Source organism: Scyliorhinus torazame, chromosome 11 (genome assembly GCF_047496885.1).
Source record: "Scyliorhinus torazame isolate Kashiwa2021f chromosome 11, sScyTor2.1, whole genome shotgun sequence".
Lineage (NCBI taxonomy): Eukaryota > Metazoa > Chordata > Chondrichthyes > Carcharhiniformes > Scyliorhinidae > Scyliorhinus > Scyliorhinus torazame.
The window spans coordinates 144,095,860-144,118,216 of record NC_092717.1 but is presented as its reverse complement, the minus strand read 5'-3'; the positions used below and the strand labels follow the sequence as shown (position 1 = coordinate 144,118,216).

Sequence of the window (22,357 nt, the reverse complement as noted above, 5' to 3'; positions counted from 1 at the left end):
TCACACGCACTCACACGCACTCACACAACTGTCAAATAGTCACCATTTCAAAAGGGAACAAAGGAAATGCTTGAAAGACACAATGAAGCTCTCCTTGAACCACAGCAGCTTTGACATTAACGACTGGGAGGAGCTAGCCACCAATCATTCAAAATGCCGAGTCACAACAGTTTAATAATGAGGCAGGGAACAAAAGAAAAGGAAGCAAACCCCGCACTCTCAATACCTCATGGGACATCCCGCCCAATATGCTCAAAGATGTGGGTCAAGATTGGCCTGTTCATTCACATTTTCACAGCAACTTCATTGCAGTGTTAATGTAAGCCTACTTGAGACACTAATAAAAATTATTATGAAGATCCATGGCAGAAACCCATGAGCTTGAGTTGATACATCCTCGAGGGACAGCCAACGGTGAATATAACAAAATACAATTAGCAATATACAGGACTACATTTTAAATTATCACTGTGTGAAATATGGGAAATATGGCTCAGATAAAGGCACACAGTTCTGTAAAATTACCGAAGCCACATGTTAATTCTTCCAAACACTGTCACTATTTGGAATACAGCTAGATGGAATATCACTCAAATTAGAAAGATTTTGAGTAAATCAAACCACATCATGATTCCATGTAATTTTTATGCAGTGTTTTATTTTATTTATTCATTCACAGGGTGTGGGCATTGCTGGCATGGTCAACATTTATGGTCCATCTATAATTGCCCCTAAGATACAACCGAGGTGACTTACTAGGCCAATTCAGAGGTCAGCTCAGAGTCACACATTACTGTGGGTCTGCAGTCACATACAGACCAGGCAGGACAAGCAGAACGACAACAGTCCCACAATCAGATGAAATCCTTGAAATATAATCATTGCCAGCTATAATGGAACACAGAATGAAGATACTGAGTGAGACGGTGATCGCAAACCACATGTTACCAAATATTTCAGGCTACAATAAATTCTTTCTGGAGAGGGAGCACCCAGACTGCTTACACATATTCACGGAATCCATACAGTGCAGAAGGAGGCCATTCAGCCCATCGAGTCTGCGCCAATCCTCTGAAAGATAACTCCACCCAAGCTCAGTCCCCCACCCTATCACAATAACCCCTTAACCTAACCTACACATCTTTTTTGGACACTAAGGGGCAAATAAGCAAGGCCAATCCACCTAATATTCTAGCACTTAAGTCAATCTGACTCACCCCTACTCAGCCAAGTTAGTCTGACAGCAACTGCTCACCCCTACTCAGCCTGGCACATCTCAAAAGGTCCATGAAAAGAGCAAATTACAGATGTTTTAAGAAATGAATGCTGGTAGCTCAGCAAATGTAATTTTCATGTCACGTTGAAGCTACTTGGGACTGCTAAAACAACTAGTGTAATTAACACCCATTTCAAGTGAGAACTGCACAAATTCTGCTGAAACAATGTGAAGAAGTTCTGCTAGCACATGCATGCACACACGCACACGCAGGTATCATCATGGTCAAACAATGCCAACAACTCCTGCTCCTATCTCTTATGATCTAATCAGGTTAACTTTTTTGGTGGCAACAGTCGGATTCTTCGAGTCTTACCTCCATAATGAACAGGAATCTCTATTTTTGGTCCTATAACATAGTGACCCTCTTCCAAGCTGTGAGCAGTAATAGTTGTCCATTGTCGACAGGAATGAAGCAAAACCAAATCATTTTCACGAATCCCTTCCACAGTTTCCCCTGTGAAGAAAATGTAATCTTCATGAGTGAAGAGAGAAGATAAAATCACCGGCTTGTTTATAGTTTCCAAGATATTTCAATAAGAATCATCTATCTCATTTTATTGCGCATATCCAATTGACAAGTGAAAATTCAAAGTGATTCATACTTAAATAAAACTATCCAATAATTTGAGTTAAGCAATAATAGTGATAGTTGAGCTCAGAAACAGATCGTTCAGTCCAAAATGATCTATGTTCTTTATGTTTCACAAAAGCTGCCTGCCATCCCTCTCCAATTTACCTATCTATATAATCCTTCTACATAAACCCATCTATATAATCCTCCTACATAATTGCTATATCCTTGAACTATTCTTTGATCCACATTCTACCATAGAAATGTCATATTCTAAAATGTCCTACTGGATTTATTAGTGACTCTTATATTCAGCATCTGGAGACTATTTAAATTATAGGACTTCAAAAATCATTCATTTTATAATCCTATAGATTAACAATATGGATTACAGTCATTTCAGTTTCTCTATTATAAGAAGTGATTGCTTTAAGAATTTTAGATTTGCATCAGAAATTCAAGAGTCTGAATCTCCATTCTGCCCAGGGATAGAACTCAGTCAGAAGTTACAAGAACATCAGCTAAAGAGTTGCCAATTCTAGCTGGAGTACGTAATTTCTTAAAAAGCAAAATACAATTAAATATGCAAGTCTGCAGGTGTAGCACTTCCGACCGAGATACGGAATAAATGTGCATTGTACACAACTGCTGAAATCTTCATACACACCCGTTTATTATTCTGCCCTTCTCAGAGGATTGCGCGTTTTTGGAACTTTCTTCTTCAAAAAAGTAGTGGGGGCAGAATCTTTCAATATTTTAAGACAGGTAGATAAGATTCTTGACATGAAATGGAGTAAAAGGTTATCGGGTAGGTAGGAATGTGGAGTTGCATTAAAAATCAGATCAGCCATGATCTTAATGGTTGGCAAGGAAGGCTTGAACGACCGAGAGGCTCCTACTTCATATGTTTATGTTCTTTCCTCTGGTGGAGGATCCCAGAACAAAGGGGTACAGGGAGAGTATTGAGAAGTGAAAAGTACTACTCACTCAAAGGGTAGTGGAAATCTGGAGCTCTTCCTTTGGAGGTTGTGGATGACTGCTCAACTGAAATTTCCAAAACCAGGATTGGCAGATTTTCATTCGAAAGGGTAATAAGGAAAATGCATCAGAGACAGGCAAATGGAACCAAAATAAATAATATACAGTGCAGAAGGAGGCTATTAGGCCCATCAAGTCTACACCGACCCACTTCCACTCTATCCCCGTAACCCAATAACCCCTCCTAAACGTTTTGGACACTAAGGGCAATTTGGCATGGCCTAACCTGCACATCTTTGGACTGTGGGAGGAAACCGTCGGAGCACCCGGAGGAACCCCACGCAGACACAGGGAGAACGTGCAGACTCCGCACAGACAGTGACCCAGCTGGGAATCTAACCTGGGACCTTGGCGCTGTGAAGCCACATTGCTAGCCACTGTGCTACCATGCTATAAACTAGCCTATGATCTGATTAAATGGCAGAAGGGCTCAACAGGCTCAATATCCTACTCTTGTTCCTACATACAGTTCAATTTGCAAAACATATTATTCATTTCATAACCTGATTAACAATGGAAATACTTTGCTCTTAATATGCAAAATTCAGGCACACATTGAGGGCTCTCGTACATATCGGTCATCATTTGGTTTGTTCAAAAACAGAAAGTTAAAAAATATATATAATAGTTCATATTACTAATGAAGTAGTCTTCATAATTGCAAATCCAACAGCCTTACTCCCACAAAACAGTAATGGACTGAATTAATAGGTTTTTCTACATTACAACAATGACTAATTACTAAAGTGACTCATTTTGGTTGTGGAATATTTTAGAACATGTTGATGATGCAAAAGATTTTACATAACTACAAGTTAATTCAAGTTACATTTAGGAAAGGACTGCAAGTACTGTGAGACTGCATGGATGTTACGGACATCCATGGCATTTACAGCACATCAGGCTTGATGCACTACAATCATGATGGCCCAACATATATTTAGAGCAGCACACTTCTGGCTATTCATTAGATTTTCGCCATCTTCATTTTAGATTTTTGTCTTCTTCATTTTTTTACTTTTAAAGCAAGAAATACTCTAAAACAATTTCCCAGAGTAACAAAGTAACTTAGAACAATATAGATCCAGATAAATAAATTCAACAAGATAACTCACACTGCTTCAAAACATCTAAAGCACCAGCTAGTATCAAGACAATAAATGAAGTGCATAATTTCTACTGAACTGAAGCTTTCCATGAAACGTCATGATGACATGTTATACGGTGAGACTGTAGTGTATTAGTTTTGTCACTAGACTAGTAATCCAGAGTAATGCTCTAGGCACCGGGGTTCACCAACCATGGCAGATGGTGAAATTTGAATTCAATAAAATTATGGGAATTAAAAGTCGAATAATGACCATTGCCAATTGTTGCAAAAACTCATCTGCTTCACTATTGTCTTTTAGGGAAGGTAATCTGCTGCCCTTACCTCGTCTGGCCTGCATGTGACTCCAGACCCACAGTAATGTGATTGTCTCTTAACCACACCCTCTTAGTTCAAGGAGAACGTAGGAATGGGGAACAAATGCCAGTCTTGCTAGCAACGCCCACATCCCTAAATGATTTTTAAAAAATATTTGCAAATTTTAAATTACTCACCAGACAGCATAATTAGATCAACTAGTGACAAGCAGCTAAATTAAATCACAGAATTGTGCAAATATCCTCAGACACACCCAACTAAGGAGTTTCAAAAAATTCCAATTATACTATTTTGAACTGTTCAAACAAAACAGCTAATAACCACACAGCTATTATCTTCAAGACATGCCCAACCACAAAGGCTTCTGTGGTCTTCTCTGCAAATAACTGTAGCATAGGTTTATCGTAGACTTTGCTCATAGGATGCTGCATTAAGAAATTGGTGATTTCAACAGTGATCACAAAAATAGCTTCAAGAAACAACCAAATCAAATCTTATATCTGCAAATCACTGAATTTGTTTCTTTAAAAGTTACTAAAATTATCTAGACCCTGCTCAGGCAGAAAGATATCAGAAATAGCGAGGTAATAGCTGCTTTTCTTTATTTTTGACCTAGATCTCAAATTCGCCAAGCTCATATTTAAATATAGACAAAACTCCAGATTTCCAAAATCTTTCAAGGCATTCGCCAGAAAATAGGATCTGAAGCAAAATGGCCGCTCACCATTTATCTACAACAATCAGCATGATTGATTCACCACAATTTGCAAACACTTACTTGCTAAAACTAAGGACTGCAGATTATATATGCTGCCAAAAATTTGAAATGAACAATTTTAGTTGTATAAACTGACAGGGTAGTTTGACAAGCCTCAAGGAAGATGTATTCGCCAACTCCAAGCAGGGAAACGAACAGTTAATTGTTCAGGAACAGAGAATCTTTGAACTGATTTATCCTTAATATTTGCTTAATTTTTAAATTGACCTCCTTTCGGCAGACCCAAAGAGCAAACATCAAATAAACAGATTATGCTGCATCTTCATATATTGTTTAAGAGTTGGCTAGGTTAGAATTTAAAATCCTTTGAAGATCGCCATACAGTAGGATTGTTCGTGCTTTTTCCCAATTATATCAATTTACCGATGACATAACAGCCATGTCATTTGATTATGGAATTATTTTGAATTAAATGCATTTTTGTAAGCGGTAATGCTAATACTCGAAGTGCTATTCCAGGAAGTTCTATTGTTTGTTTTGTTTTGAATACGCACTCTTTCTACTTTGAGGTCTGGAGTCTGGATACTATGTCAAACACCACTCAACATTTTATGAAACTGCACAATCCTAATAGTTACATACATTTTCACTATTATTGCAAATGAATGACCTCATTGCTGGTCTTCTGTAACAATTATTCACAAGTATAACCCATTTCGTTAATTTCCATCCAACTGAAAAGGTGAAGGACTCAAAGAGCCTCAATTAAAATCAGTTCATCAAATGTGCTTCCTATTGGTCAATCTAAAACTGCAGAAATAATCCACATATTTATTTTTTTTAAATATAGGCTCAGATGTAAACTATAACAAAGTGGCAAAACTTAGTTCTGAAAACTCATTAGAAAAGTAAAAAACACTCTCCTGTCTGGACTTTGAACTTTATTTAAGATCTTTAAACTGTGATTTCAAAAATAAATATATATAACCAATATAATTCATTAGCCCATTTTCATGCTGCACTGGCATATTAGCCTTTGGAGTTCAAATCACAGACCAATCATTTGTAGAGAAACCCAGTGAGATGATTGTTCACTTCTGGAAATACTTTCGTCATTAAGGAATTTAGAAAAATCTATTAGGCCTTGAGATTACATAGAAATTCCAGCATACATACCTCCAATTATTCTTGTGCCAATGCAAGCTTTTCAACTTGAGCTATCGACTCAAATTCCATTTCTTGATATAGTTCCTTTTACACCGTTCCATTTCAAATACTTTTACAAGAGCAGCTGGACACACTACATCTGTTCCCAGCTAATCTTATTCAAATAAGAATGCTCCAAAGTAACATGTACAACTTTGCAGTAAACGATCTGTAATCCTCTTCCCCGCCACATTAAATGTATTCAGAACAACCTGAAAAGGGAGGGAGGGAGGAGGGGGGGGGGGGGGGAGGGGGGGGGAGAGAGAGAGAGAGAGGAGCTACTGTTTAGATTGGTGGGGGCAGTTTCAGGTACCTAGGTATTCAAATGGCGCGGGATTGGGACAGGCTACATAAATTGAACTTGGCCCGGTTGGTGGACCAGATGAAAGATGATTTCCTGAGATGGGATGAGCTCCCGTTGTCTATAGCTCGGAGAGTCCAAACGGTGAAAATGATGGTCCTCCCGAGATTCCTGTTTGTATTTCAGTGTCTCCCCATATTCATTCCGCAGTCCTTTTTTAAGCGGGTCAATAAAGTTATTACGGGCTTCGTATGGGGGGGGGGGCAGGCCCCCAGGGTGAGGAGGGTAATGCTTGAGCAGAGTCTAGGAGAGGGGGGGCTGGTGCTGCCGAACTTTAGAAATTATTACTGGGCGGCTAACATAGCCATGGGGGGGGGGTCGACATGTGTGCGTATGGAGGTGGCTTCTTGCAAGGGCACAAGTTTGGGGACACTGGTAACTGCGCCTCTGCCGTTCCCGACGGCGCGGTACTCCACCAGTCCACCAGCCCTGTGATGGTGGCGGCCTGGAGAGTCTGGGGGCAATGGAGGAGGTATGTGGGAGCAGTGGGAGCATCGGTCTGGTCCCCAATCTGCGATAATCACCGGTTTGCCTGGGGAGGATGGACGGTGGTTCCGAATATGACGGAGAGCGGGATTGAGAGGATGGGGGACTTGTTTATAGAGGGGAGCTTTCCGAGTACGAGGGCGCTGGAGGAGAAGTTTGCATTGGTGGGGAGGAACGAATGTCGATATCAGCAAGTGCGGGACTTTGTGTGTAGACAAGTATCAACCTTCCCACTCCTGCCGCTAAGGGGGATTCAGGACAGGGTAGTTTCCAGAGGATGGATAGATGAGGGGAGCGTTTCTGACATTTACAAGGAACATATGGGATCAGAGGAGATGCAGACCGAGGAGCTGGGGGGAGAGATAGAACATAGAACATAACAGCGCAGTACAGGCCCTTCAGCCCTCGATGTTGCACCGACCTGTGAAACCACTCTAAAGCCCATTTACACTATTCCCTTATCGTCCATATGTCTATCCAATGACCATTTGAATACCCTTAGTGTTGGCGAGTCCACTACTGTTGCAGGCAGGGCATTCCACACCCTTACTACTCTCTGAGTAAAGAACCTACCTCTGACGTCTGTCTTATATCTATCTCCCCTCAATTTAAAGCTATGTCCCCTCGTGCTAGACATCACCATCCGAGGAAAAAGGCTCTCACTGTCCACCCTATCCAATCCTCTGATCATCTTGTATGCCTCAATTAAGTCACCTCTTAACCTTCTTCTCTCTAACGAAAACTGCCTCAAGTCCCTCAGCCTTTCCTCATAAGATCTTCCCTCCATACCAGGCAACATTCTGGTAAATCTCCTCTGCACCCTTTCCAATGCTTCCACATCCTTCCTATAATGCGGTGACCAGAATTGTACGCAATACTCTAAATGCAGCCGCACCAGAGTTTTGTACAGCTGCAACATGACCTCATGGCTCCGAAACTCAATCCCTCTACCAATAAAAGCTAACACACCGTACACCTTCTTAACACCCCTCTCAACCTGAGTGGCAACTTTCAGGGATCTATGTACATGGACACCGAGATCTCTCTGCTCATCCACACTGCCAAGAACCTTACCATTAGCCCAGTACTCTGTCTTCCTGTTATTCCTTCCAAAATGAAGCACCTCACACTTTTCTGCATTAAACTCCATTTTCCACCTCTCAGCCCAGCGCTGCACCTTATCTATGTCCTTCTGTAACTTGTAACATCCTTCCGCACTGTCCACAACTCCACGACTTTAGTGTCATCTGCATATTTACGCACCCATCCTTCTACGCCCTCCTCCAGGTCATTTATAAAAATGACAAACAGCAGTGGCACCAAAACAGATCCTTGTGGTACACCACTAGTAACTGGACTCCAGTCTGAACACTTCCCATCAACCATCACCCTTTGTCTTCTTCCAGCTAGCCAATTTCTGATCCAAACTGCTAAATCTCTCTGAATCCCATGCTTCCGTATTTTCTGCATTAGCCTACCGTGGGGAACCTTATCAAACGCTTTACTGAAATCCATATACACCACATCAACTGCTTTACCCTCATCCACCTGTTTGGTCACCTTCTCAAAGAACTCAATAAGGTTTGTGAGGTGCGACCTACCCTTCACGAAACCGTGTTGACTATGTCTAATCAAATTATTCCTTTCCAGATGATTATACACCCTATCTCTAATAAACCTTTCCAAGGTTTTGCCCACAACAGAAGTAAGGCTCACTGGTCTATAGTTACCGGGGTTGTCTCTACTCCCCTTCTTGAACAAGGGGACATTTGCTATCCTCCAGTCTTCTGGCACTATTCCTGTTGACAAAGATGACTTAAAAATCAAAGCCAAAGGCTCAGCAATCTCCTCTCTAGCTTCCCAAAGAATCCTAGGATAAATCCCATCCTAGCCCAGGGGACTTAACTATTTTCACTCTTTCCAGAATTGTTAACACCTCCTCCTTATGAACCTCAAGCCCTTCTAGCCTAGTAGCCTGAATCTCAGTATTCTCCTCGACAACATTGTCTTTTTCATGTGTGAATACTGACGAAAAATATTCATTTAGCACCTCTCCTATCTCCTCGGACTCCAAGCACAACTTACCACTACTGTCCTTGACTGGCCCTACTCTTACCCTAGTCATTCTTTTATTCCTGACATATCTAAAGAAAGCTTTAGGGTTATCCTTGATCCTACCTGCCAAAGACTTCTCATGTCCCCTCCTGGCTCTTCTTAGCTCTCTCTTTAGGTCCTTCCTAGCCAACTTGTAACTCTCGAGCGCCCTTACTGAACCTTCATGTCTCATCTTTACATAAGCCTCCTTCTTCCTCTTGACAGGTGTTTTGACTGCTTTAGTAAACCACGGTTCCCTTGCTCGACCACTTCCTCCCTGCCTGACAGGCACATACTTATCAAGGAGACGCTGTAGCTGTTCCTTGAACAAGCTCCACATTTCCATTGTGCCCATCCCCTGCAGCTTTCCTCTCCATCCGATGCATCCTAAGTCTTGCCTTATCGCATCATAATTGCCTTTCCCCCAGATATAACTCTTGCCCTGCGGTACATACCTATCCCTTTCCATCACTAAAGTAAACGTACTCGAATTGTGGTCACTATCACCAAAGTGCTCACCTAACTCCAAATCTAACACCTGTCCTGGTTCATTACCCAGTACCAAATCCAATACAGCCTCGCCTCTCGTTGGCCTATCTACATACTGTGTCAGGAAACCCTCCTGCACACATTGGACAAAAACGGACCCATCTAAAGTACTTGAACTATCGCGTTTCCAGTCAATATTTGGAAAGTTAAAGTCCCCCATAACAATTACCCTGTTGCTTTCGCTCCTATCCAGAATCATCTTTGCAATCCTTTCCTCTACATCTCTGGAATTTTTTGGAGACCTATAGAAAACCCCTAACAGGGTGACCTCTCCTTTCCTGTTTCTAACCTCAGCCCATACTACCTCAATTGACAAGTCCTCATCAAACGTCCTTTCTGCCACCGTAATACTGTCCTTGACTAACAATGCCACCCCTCCCCCTCTTTTACCACCTTCCCTGAGCTGACTGAAATATCTAAACCCCAGCACCTGCAACAACCATTCCTGTCCCTGCTCTATCCATGTCTCCGAAATGGCCACAACATCGAAGTCCCAGGTACCAACCCATGCTGCAAGTTCACCCACCTTATTCTGGGTGCTCCTGGCATTGAAGAAGACACACTTTAAACCACCTTCCTGCCTGCCGGTACACTCCTGCAACTTTAAAACCTTACTCATGACCTCACTACTCTCAGCCTCCTGTATACTGGAGCTACAATTCAGGTTCCCAAGCCCCTGCTGAACTAGTTTAAACCCTCCCGAAGAGCATTAGCAAATTTCCCCCCCAGGATATTGGTACCCCTCTGGTCCAGGTGTAGACCATCCCATTTGTAGAGGTCCCACCGACCCCAGAATGAGCCCGTTATCCAGATATCTGAAACCCTCCCTCCTGCACCATTCCTGTAGCCACGCGTTCAACTCCTCTCTTTCCCTATTCCTCATATCGCTATCACGTGGCACGGGTAAGATAATAACTCTGTTTGTCCTAGATCTAAGTTTCCACCCTAGCTCCCTGAATTCCTGCCTTACATCCCTATCCCTTTTCCTCCCTATGTCGTTGGTACCTATGTGGACCACGACTTGGGGCTGCTCCCCCCCTCCCTTAAGGATCCCGAAAACACGATCCTTGAATGTCAAACACGATAGAGGATGGTCTATGGGCGGACGCGTTGACTAGAGTCAACGCGACCGTAACTTGTGCCAGACTCAATTCAAGGTCGTCCACCGGGCCCACATGACAGTGTCCCGGATGAGCAGATTCTTTGGGGTGAAAGACAGGTGTGCAAAGTGTGCGGGAAGACCAGCGATCCATGTCCACATGCTCTGGGCATGTCCAAAGCTGAGGGTATTTTGGCAGGGGTTTGCTGATGTCATGTCCAAGGTGTTAAAAACAAGGGTGGCATTGAGTTCACAGGTGGCGATTTTCAGGGTGTCGCAGGATCCGGGAATCCAGGAGGAGGAAGAGGCAGACGTTCTGGCCTTTGCTTCCCTGGTAGCCCGGAGGTGGATATTACTAGCATGGGAGGGACTCAAAGCCCCCAGAGTCAGAGATCTGGCTATCGGACATGGCTAGCTTTCTTTGTTAGGAGAAAATTAAGTTTGCCTTGAGAGGTCACTGTTAGGGTTCGCCCGGAGGTGGCAACCATTCATCGACTTCTTCGCGGAGAATTAATCGTCAGCAGAGGGGGGGGGGGGGGTTAGGTTAGTGTAGAGTAGGGTGTTAATTAATGGTGGGACCTGTTGGGGAGGGAGGCAGCAATATAAACAATGTACATGAAAATATAAACATAGGCAAATACCACCTCACTCCCCAACAGGTCCCACCATTAATTAACACCCTACTCTACACTAACCTAACCCCACCCCCCACCCACCCCACCCCCCCCCCCCCCCCCCCCACCCACCCCCTTCTGCTGACGATTAATTCTCCGCGAAGAAGTCGATCGGGGAGGGAGGTGGTATTTGTCTATGTTTATATTTCTATGTACATTGTTTATATTGCTGCTGTTACAATGCCAAAAAAAGTCAATAAAATGTATTTTTAAAAAAAGAAAAGGGACAGGAAATTGGACAAACTAAACTGAAGTCAGGATTCCTATTTGACATAGTATCTAATCGAAGATCTAAAACTGTTAACTTCATATACATCAGTATAGTTTGTAATATTTGAACTCTTTTCAATTTTGATCGCAATTCAAATTTGAATTATTTTGCCCTTGAATGTCAACTTTAAAGTCAATGACAACAATGGAACAGGCAATACCACAGTGACAGAAATAATTTTTTAAAAGTCAAAATACCTTATTTGGGTTAAAATCTTGTGTCCTATTGCAGGGATTAACATGTCTTTCCTCCAAGCATAGTAACAGCACTTGACCGGTAACTGTGTCCTCCTTCTACATTAATGCTTATAAAAGTGACTTGTAGAAAAACCTTGCCACTCCAATCTTCAAAAAAATTGAGCTTGAATGGGTTCAAGAAGATTCGTTTTAACTAATTCACACTGAGGACTGGGCCGACAGGGCACATGATTGTGCTTGATCCATCTACAACACGGCATGATGGAAAATAAACTACCGAATAGACAGCAACCTCCATTTCCGGCAGAGAAACACCTCCTACCTTTGGACTGCGATGCACTGATTTATTAGTTAACCAGTTACCAAATATCTAGCGGGTTACACCTTACTAAAACTTTCAATCCGATCAACTGGAGTTACATTAAAAAAAACATTTGAATGAACTGAGGTAATTTGATAATAATGTTTTGCGGAAAATGTACCATGCCTTCCAGGAGCACACGCACACTGATCTAGGCTGATCCCAAGCTCACTACAGATAAAATGAATTTCTGCCCACAATTTATTACTCCCATTACTTTCCAAACTGAAGTGACTCCAATCTTCCGTTTGGTAGAGCTCGGCACCTTTACTACATCACAATATTTCCCAGTGATTAATCACGTAGAGATGATCAAGTTTAGAAATCGGTCTAAAATTCATGCCTGGAGCTGCTGCTTCGATTGATTACTCGCAATTGGAGCAACTTGAAAACTGCGCAGTCCAGCCCCACACCCGCACTGTAAAGATTCCTCAAAGTTCACATTCTCATGGATTCACATTGGGAGAATGTGGCCTTTCTCTGACCAGTCTTTCCGGGCTAGGCACGCCTCCCTCTACCCGCTCCCCGGTCCAGGCCAGACCGGAGCCCCGGCCTTGCTCACCGTTCTCCAGCCTGACGAGCTGTGGTAGCCGGTATGTGCTGACCAGCAGGTCCAGCGATCTGGCTACGCCGCTCCACTCAATCGCCCTGGTGCCGCTCGGTGTCTCCATGGCGCCGGCAGCGCCGCTCTGTCCCAGGCAGGGGCAGGAGGCGCTCAGCAGCAGCTTTTCCCCGGGGCTGGGCAGAGGCTGCTTCCACTGCTATCGAGCTCGCTTTCCTGCCGGCCTCCCGAAACGCCATGCCAGGAGTCACACGCTTCACTTCGATAAGCAGCCAACCTGCCCATTCGCTCCAGATGACAGGACGGAGCAGCGACAGTGACCCCGCCCAATCCAACACCCTCCCCCTTTCCCATGGCCCACTCTCCCTCTCCCCCCATGGCCCACCCTCCCTCTCCTCACCCCTCCAGCTGGCACAACCCTCGTACCTTCTTTCAACTCCCTTCTAATCCTTTAACTTAATATCTGCAGCATTTGCAGGATCCTCTCTGCTTCAGTGATGGAATGAAATATTTAACATTGCCAGCTCTCTTGCATTTTAATGTGCCATCACTACTGAATATTTCGTAACCAGAAATGTTCATTTATTTAGTAAACTGCATCGCTATTAATGTTCATTCGTATTTCTCACAGCAATTTGCTCATCAGTGTTATTCGTGACATTTTGTTGTATTTACATCGATAGATTTTTCCTCTGATCTGAAAAATTACTTCATTATTTGTGCTCAATTCGCAATTCAGCTCAACACAAATAAAGCCAGCTAAGCAATCTCGGTAAATAAGCATTCCCTTGCATCCCACCCCATTCCTTCCCCGCTAATACCCATTCCTTTCCTACTAAAAGGATTTAAGCTGAAATATTATGCTTGAGAGGTTATCCCACAAAATCTGAACATTCTTTGTATTTTCTGAGAGGTTTCAAAATCTCTTTATTTATGTTTATCTGATCTTTCTCCAAATTCCTTTATGTTAACTTTAAAGATTGTTAGATTTAATCAAAATCTATACTAAAATGTAATACTCTCAATTTAGTTTTTTTGCCCTTTGGTTTCCCATGATGTGGCTCTCCCATGTGTGTTTATGCAAGTTATGTTGACAGCTAAATTAATTTCCATAATTGCTGATCATAGATTATCATAGAATTTACAGTGTAGAAGGAGGCCATTCGGCCCTTCGGGTCTGCACCGGCTCTTGGAAAAAGCACCCTACCCAAGGTCAACACCTCCATTTTATCCCCATAACCCAGTAACCCCACCCAACACCAAGTGCAATTTTGGACACTAAGGGCAATTTATCATGGCCAATCCACCTAACCTGCACATCTTTGGACTGTGGGAGGAAACCGGAGCACCCGGAGGAAACCCACGCACACACAGGGAGGATGTGAAGACTCCGCACAGACAGTGACCCAAACCGGAATCAAACCTGGGACCCTGTAGCTGTGAAGCAATTGTGCTAGCCACAATGCTAGTGAATATCTTTAAAATGTTTGGATTTAATTCCAACAGCACTTCAGCAGTCTCTCCACATCTAGTGTGGAGGCAACAAGTCAGGTTTTGTTTGGCCCTTTTGTTTCCACTGGTAAGATAGGCTTTTTCTGATTTGTCCCAGATTTTATGCTATGATAATATGGTGGTATTATCACTGGACTAGTAAACCAGAAACCCAGGGTAATGCTCTGGGGACCTGGGTTCAAATCCTGCCACTGCAGATGGTGAAATTTGAATTCAATAAAAATCTGGAATTAAAAGTCTAATGATGACCATGAAACCATTGTCATAAAAACCCATCTGGTTCACTAATGTCCTTTAGGGGACGAAATCCTGACCTGGTCTGGCCTACACATGACTCCAGATCCACAGCAATGTGGTTGATTCTTGAATGCCTCCTCAAGGGCAGTTAGGGATGGCAATAAATACTGGCCCAGCCAGCGACGCCCACGTTCCATGAACAAATATTTTTTAAATTTGAAAGATCAGAAGTGGGGATTTTCACTGATGACTGCACAATGTTCAGCACCATTTGTAACTTCTCTGATACTAAAGCAGTCCACTTCCAAATGCAGTAGGACCTCGTTTGGGCTGAAAGTGGCAAGTAATATTCATGCCACACAGGTGCCAGGCAATGACTGTCTCCAGCAAGAGAGAACCTAACCATTGTCCCTTAACATTAAGTGGCATTACCAACATAATCAACATACCTGGGGGTTACCGTTGACCAGAAACCGAACTGGACCAACCATTTAAATACTGTGGCTGCAGGAGCAGCACGATAGCACAGTGGTTAGCACAGTTGCTTCACAGCTCCAGGGTCCCAGGTTCGATTCCTGGCTTGGGCCACTGTCTGTGCGGAGTCTGCATGTTTTCCCTATGTCCACATCGGTTTCCTCCAAATGTTCCGGTTTCCTCCCACAGTCCAAAGGTGCGCAGGTTAGATGGATTGACCATGATAAATTGCCCTTATTGTCCATAAAGGTTAGGTTGGGTCATTGGGTTACGAGGATAGGATGGAGGCGTGGGCTTAAGTGTGGTGCTCTTTCCAAGGGCTGGTGCAGACTCGATGGACCAAATGGCCTCCTTTTGCACTGGAAATCGTATGAAATTCTATGAAGAGCAGGTCAGAGGTTAGGAATCTAATGGCAAGTACTCTCTCTGACTCCTCAAAGCCTGTCCACCATCTACAAGGCACAAATCAGGAGTGTGATTAAATACTCTCCCCTTGCCTGGATGAGTGCAACTCCAAAAGCTTGATACCTTCAGGACAAAGCAGCTCGTTTGATTGGCACCCCATTCACAAACATTCACTTCCTCCATCACTAACACACAGTCACAACCAATGAGTCTTTTAGTGTTTGTGTCAACATGGATAATCCCAATCGATTCATGACGGTTGAATGAAATTACTGTTTATCCAGGAAATTTTAATTGCAGCAGACAATTCGGGTGGCACAGTGTCGCAGTGGTTAACACTGCTGTATTACGGCGCTGAGGACCCGGGTTCGATCCCGGCCCCGGGTCACTGTCCATGTGCAGTTTGTATATTCTCCCCATGTTTGCGTGGCTCTCACCCCACAACCCAAAGATGTGCAGACTGGGTGGATTGGCCACGCTAAATTGCCCCTCAATTTGGAAAAAAATAATTAGGTACTCTAAATTTATTTTAAAATTGTAGCAGACAATTGATCCAACAGAATATTCCTCTCCAAGAACCAAGCACCAGTTAGAACCAAATGGCACGATTCTTCTGAAAGGTTTTTAAGTGTGGTAGCAAGCGGGAACTGCTACCAGCTTCCCGGCGCTCAGCCCAGCGAGCCCGTCACCACAATACGTTAATTGGTCAATTTAAGGAGGTCCCACAGGCATCACGTCTTAAACAAAAGCTTGCCAACCAATTCACCGAGACCACGCTCGTCAGGCCCCCCGCTAACAAGGTTGAGCACTTGCACAGCCAACCCCATTCAGCTTGCAGCCATGGCGCTGAGAGGACCAGCCCCAAGATTTGGAGATGCAGGCCTGGGGAGGCTCCTAGATGCGGTGGAGGCCAGGAGGGATGTCCTGTTTCCCCGAGGGTCCTGGAGGGTAAGACACAGGGCAGTTAGTGCCACCTGGGAGGAAGTGGCAATGGCCGTCAGCTCGGGCAGCCTGACCAGGAGGACCAGCACACAGTGCCGCAAGAATGTCAAAGGCCTACACCGGGCCGTACGGGGGAGTTGGCAGCGCCCCTCTCCCTCAACCACGAGATTGCAACAGGCACCGCCCCCACCCAGCACCATGTCACGACCTGACCTACCCATGCCTCCCATGCTGGCCCCTCCCTGAAACCTTTCCCCCAACCCCAATTCCCCTTCCCAACCCACCCACCCCAGAATCCCCCTTTCCCCACGCTGAACCACGCATGCAGCTAACGATGACCTCTCTGCACTCCTCAGGAGAAGTTGTCCTACAACCGTCGGGAGAGGTCCCAGCCTGGCAGCGGAGTGCCGGACATCAGGATCCTCCCCACATTCGAGGAATGGGCCCTGTAGGTTACACGGGTGGCTGAGGACAGAGCAGTGACCAAAGCGGAGGTCGGCACATGCCGTGGAGGTGCGAATCCATTGGGCCCCACCCGGATGACCTGTGAGTTGTTATTGTCTTACTGAATGACCCATCCCTCCAACCTCCAGCCAATGACGCCAGCCGATCTGGGGTTTTCACCCCCCCCCCCCCCACCCGCCTCCCAGGAGAACACCTCGGAGAAGAGCTCCGAAGATGTCACCATAGATGCGTCACATCTGCACCCTCCACCAGCGCAGAGGCGGGAACCTCGGTGGGCAACGTTAGTGGACAGGCTTCTGGGGCACATTCTGGTGCGCACCACACAGTTGTAGATGCACGTCAGGTGGAGGCAGTAATGCCCAGGCGAGACAGCAGTCAGAGGTCTGCTGGATCCCAGGACCCAGCTGGATCCCATTCAGATGCTGAGCCTCTGGAACAGGCTTACCCGGAGCTGATGCAGACGTTAGGGTGTGGCCATGACATTCAGAGTGGGATATCAGTGACCCTCGAGCAGGTCTATAGCTGGATGGAGGAGTACCAGAGACTACGGGTGCAGGAGATGGCGCCAGCAATGGCTGGCACCGAGGCCAACATTGCTCGGGTGGCGACCTCAGTGGAGATCCCGCTGCGCGACATCAGCAGCATGAGTGGAGGTGTCCAAGACATGGCTCAATCGGTGACGGCCATGGCTGAGGGCTTCGGTAGACTGTCTGACTCGATAGAGGGTTGGTGCCCAGTACCAGGCAGACCTTGATGAGGCACTGCGGGACATGTCCTGCACTCAGATGGGAATAGCTGAGGAGCTGTGGAGCTTGTCCCAGTCGCAGGTGGGCATTACCGAGGCACTGCAAAGCATGTCTCAGTCACTGAGGAGCACCACCGATGGCATCAGCGCTATGGTGCAGACATTGGGGAGCCGCTAGGGCTGCCAGAGCCAGATGATCCAGGGCCAGCCGGGGCGCGATCCAGCTGCTCCGCCATTCCGAGGTGAACCCTAGGGCCCTATGGGCACCGACCGGGAGGAGGGAATGCTGGGAGCCAACCCGGACCCGCCCCATGGAGTGGTGACGGTGGCCACCAACGTCCCTGAGTTCCACCCCTCTGACGACGATGCGTCTCGCAGTCACACCCGGAACAGGCTGGCATGGCTGTGCATGTGCCACCGTCAAGTGGACCGGGGCCCTCCAGCCCCAGAGCCCCCCAGAGGATGCCCGCTAGGGACATCGAAGACCACAGGATGTGGTAAGCAGCAGGCTGCTTCCACCTCCGATGTGATCCTGAGGAAGCACCTAGATGCAGCAGTAGAGCAAGTGTAGCCAGTTAAAATGGCTAACTCCCGATTTAAAATGGCTAACTCCCGATTTAAAATGGCGAACGGCAAAGGCTGACGGGAAAGTCAGCCAACAGGACACAAACGAGCAGCTGCAGGTTGAGTGTGCATTTACCTCTGGAAAGGCCAGACAAGATCGATACCAGCAACCATCAGCATAACAAAACACCAGCCATCTGCATATTAATGAGCAATCCCCAGGAACAATGAGCAACATTTAGATACATAAAGCAAAACCAGACTCTTTGGCGCCAGCAGAGACCTACACAAAGGGAGGTGAACGACCACCTCAGGACCGCCCATCGATCAGGGAACCGCTCCAGCATTGGAGAAAATCGAACCAAGTGATTGGGACAAAGTCCAATCACTTGGAACCAGGTACAGGGTCCGTCCCGAAAGGCGGGAAGCCCCTAGGGTCTATAAGAATCAAGCCCAAGTTCAAATCGTTCTTCTCGACCGGGTCACTCAGCAACGCGAACCAACTCTTGACAGTAACGGTCCAGCCGCCGCTGATATCCAGTAAGTCTTACTTCAATGCTCGCTACGAGATAGGCGCTCCTAGCTACCAATCTGTACCAACTTCGAATCCCGCAGGCTCAGAACCCGAACGAAAGGCCATTCATTTCCCTGACCTGGTGGGCCAGTTCCAAGTTAAGTATTGGCCTGTTAGTCGTAGAAGCAGCTTAGACATAGAATTTGTACATGAGTAGTGATTACTGTGTATAATAAATGTGCTTTGATTTAAATCTTACTAAGCGGTGTATTGGATTATTGATCATTACTTGGACTTGAACCATGTGGCGGTATCAGAAAGATACCTGGCGACTCAAGAGCAAAGGTGATAAAACAGAGCAATTAAACTAAGGCAAAAGTTAGCAACACAAGGAAGGCTAAGCACATCGAGGATCACAGAGGGCATTGGGGGAGGCGTCAGAGGTGGGTAGGTAGGGGATAGCAGGGTGTGCTTTGGGGGGATAAGGGTGGGGGCGGGGAGAAGGTGGTGGGGAGAGTGGAGTGGCAACACCGGGAGAGTGAGGCAGTGTTGGACACTTGTGTGCAGCATTAAAAATCTATCACCACTACCAGTATGACGCCTATGTCATTTTCTTCCACTATGCAGGCCAACCTCTTAACCCTTGCCCCATCTCCCAGGCATAGGGGTCCTGTCCCCCACCTCCGGGAGAGGTGGAAATGAGGGAGAAGGGGGTAGTGCTGACAGACCAGGCCACGTTCTTTGTGAAGAGGACGAGTATGAGAGCCTCCCCGGTCCTCCAAGCTTGCCTGACCCTCACTGCTGCCGCCTGTCCTGCAGCCTCCAGCTGGTCCTCCAGTTCCTCCCGGGATGCTCCTCAAGTCACTGCTGGTCCGGTGCCTCCTTGTCAATCTCCTCGTCCTCCTCCTCATATATTCCTCATATTCCTCATCCTTCAGTGCTTCGCCCCGCTGCTGTGTCAGATTGTGCTGGACACAGCAGACCACCACAAAGTGGGCGACCCTCCGGGGGGGTGGACTACAGGGCACCACTGGATCGGTCGAGGCATTGGAACTGCATTATGAGCAGCCCAATGCACCGCTCAATGGCAGCCCGTGGTATATCGGGTCACCGCACCGGCCTCCATTATGCGGTGATTAGCCATGTCCTCAGCGGGTACTCCTTATCCTCCGGATTTCCTGGAGTGGTCCTCGAAGAGGCCGGGGATGTCTGACTGCCCCAGAATGTAGCTGACGTGCATACTCCCTGGGAAGCATGCACGTACATAGAATTTACAGTGCAGAAGGAGGTCATTCGGCCCATCGAGTCTGCACCGGCTCTTGGAAAGAGCACCCTACCCAAGCATGCATGATCCTAAGGTGGTGGTCGCACATGAGCTGGATATTCATGGAGTGGACCCCTTCCTGGTAATGTAGGGCACTCCCAGATGGCCTGGTGTGCGTAAAGTGACATGCGTGCAGTCTATCAGTCCCTGGACCTGGGGCATCCCAGCTATGACGGACAATCCTGCTGCCTGAGCATATTGTTGGGCTTGGTCTGTGTCAAAGTTGATATAGTTTTCCGCCCTGGCAAACAGAGCAACCATAACCTGTTGGATGCACCTGTGGGCTGTAACCTGAGAGATGCCACACAGATCCCTGCTCGAGCCTTGCAATGATCCCAAAGTGTAAAAGTTCAGGGGTCAGATGACCTTTATGGCCATGGAGATTTGGTGTCCTCCTCCTCCACGTGATGGCAAGTCTGCGAGGACATGGCACAGGTGCTGCACCGTCTCCTTGTTGAGGCGGAACCTCTTAGGGCACGCGCTGTCCATCATCTGCTCGAATGACCAGCGATGCTGGTAGACCCTGGGCCTCCCCATTGGGTCTCACCTTGGCCTGATGGGCCGTGTCCTCAGGGTATGGGCAGGCCTCTACACATGGGCAGTCGCCTTGAGCCTCTGTCGAAGCTGCTGCTGCCGCCATCTCCGGTGCCTGGCTGCCCAGTCTGCCAGCAGCACCACTAGGGCAGTTTCTGCGGAGTCCAAAATATCGTCCATATCCATATCGTTCAATATCTGTAAGTTATTGGAGAGGGTGAAGGACTGACAAAGAATGATGTCTTCCATCCTGAGACCTTCTATTCCCCCATTAATCCCCACATGTTAAATGGTACGCCCACCCTAGGCAATCCACTTGGGTGTGTGAAGTGCTCACTTAACTACGATTGTCAATTCCCTATTCGCAATAGTCTTTAGCCACATGGCCAGAGGCCTCCATGGCCAGTGGGGATTATGGGTGGTCGGTGGCAGACAGGCAAGGACCAGGGTTGCCCTCGGAATGGGTACACACGATCGAGGGGTTGGCATAATGGAGCAGCGTGCAGTTGCACCCCCCATCTCCCCCTCCAGCTCCAAACCCTACCACCCCCAGTTCAGATTTCCACCCCCACCCCTTCAGAGCGCAGGGGCAGCAATCTACGCTTCGGCAGGTTGCCCCATAAACATTTAATGGTCAGCAAGTGTTAACTGACTTAAAGTAAGACTTCTGCCATTATCTAGGGGTAAGTCCCACCTCCAAGAACTACCAGCCAATTAAATGGCCAGCAGCCCTCTGACCCTAGCAGTGCCATAGGCAACGGTGGTCATTGATGGTATGGCGACCAGTCCCTGACAATGATCGTTGCTGAAGACGGGTGGGGAGATAAGTGGGGTGGTGGTGGTTCCGCAAGGCCAGGCAAACAGGCCTTTGTGAGGGGGATGGAGGCTGGGGTAGACAGGGCTAGGATGGAATATAATCTAGAATTAAAAACTAGTTTTAGTAATCGTGACCGTGAAATTGTCACCAAATGTGGTAAAAACCCATCTAGTTCACTAATGTCCTTAGGGAAGGAAGGAAATCTGGGTCCTTACCTTGTCTGGTCTACATGTGACTAGAATAAATGTTGTTGATTCTTAAATGCCCTCCGAAATGGTCTAACAATCCACTCAGTTTCATCAGACTCTACAAAGTCTAAAATAAATGAAACTGGACTGACCACCTGGCATTAACCTAGGCACATGAAACCATAACAGCAAACCCAGCTTTGCTGACCTGATGAAGTCATCTGTACTATGGAAGCATGTGCCAAAATTGGATGAGCTATCCCACAGACTAGTCAAGCAACATGCTAACATAATCTTAATTATATTTTACAGACCCTGATACCACCATCAGCATCCCTGGGTATGTCCTGTCCTACCGGCAGGACAGAGCCATCAGAGGTGGCGGAACAATGGTGTGCAGTTGAGATGGAGTTGCCCTGAGGGTTCTCAACATTAACTCTGTGCTCCATGAAGTTTGGTAGCGCAGGTGAAATATGGGCAAGGAAATTTTCTTCTGGTTACCACTCATTGCCTCTCCACTCCCCCCCAGCCAATGAATCCTCCATGTTGAACACGAATTGGAAGAAACACCGAGGGTTCTAAGGGCACAAAATGCACTCAAGGTGGGGCACTGGGTGTTAGGTTAAGGGGCGGATCATTTAGGAATGAGATGAAGAGAAAATTCTTCACTCAAAGTGTTGTGAATCTTTGGAATCTATCATATTGAATGGTAGAGCAGGATCGATGGGCCGTGTGGTCCACTCC

At 46.3% G+C, this 22,357-nt stretch overlaps 1 protein-coding gene across 3 annotated transcripts in view; it reads right to left on the bottom strand.

Annotated features, from left to right (window-relative positions):
* garem (GRB2 associated, regulator of MAPK1) overlaps window positions 1-13,214 on the bottom strand; it is a 98,231-nt gene extending 85,017 nt beyond the window's left edge. Inside the window, exons 1-3 of one of the 3 annotated variants that reach the window (XM_072467848.1) lie at window positions 12,893-13,214; window positions 2,838-2,894; window positions 1,593-1,733 (exon numbers count right to left, since the gene is read on the bottom strand). In XM_072467848.1, the coding sequence (XP_072323949.1) occupies window positions 1,593-1,733; window positions 2,838-2,894; window positions 12,893-13,001 (307 nt within the window). In that variant the 5' untranslated portion in view covers window positions 13,002-13,214. The remainder of the gene's footprint in view (window positions 1-1,592; window positions 1,734-2,837; window positions 2,895-12,892) is intronic. The other 2 variants (XM_072467846.1, XM_072467847.1) reach the window with 2 other exon arrangements.
* Window positions 13,215-22,357: the final 9,143 nt, after the last annotated feature.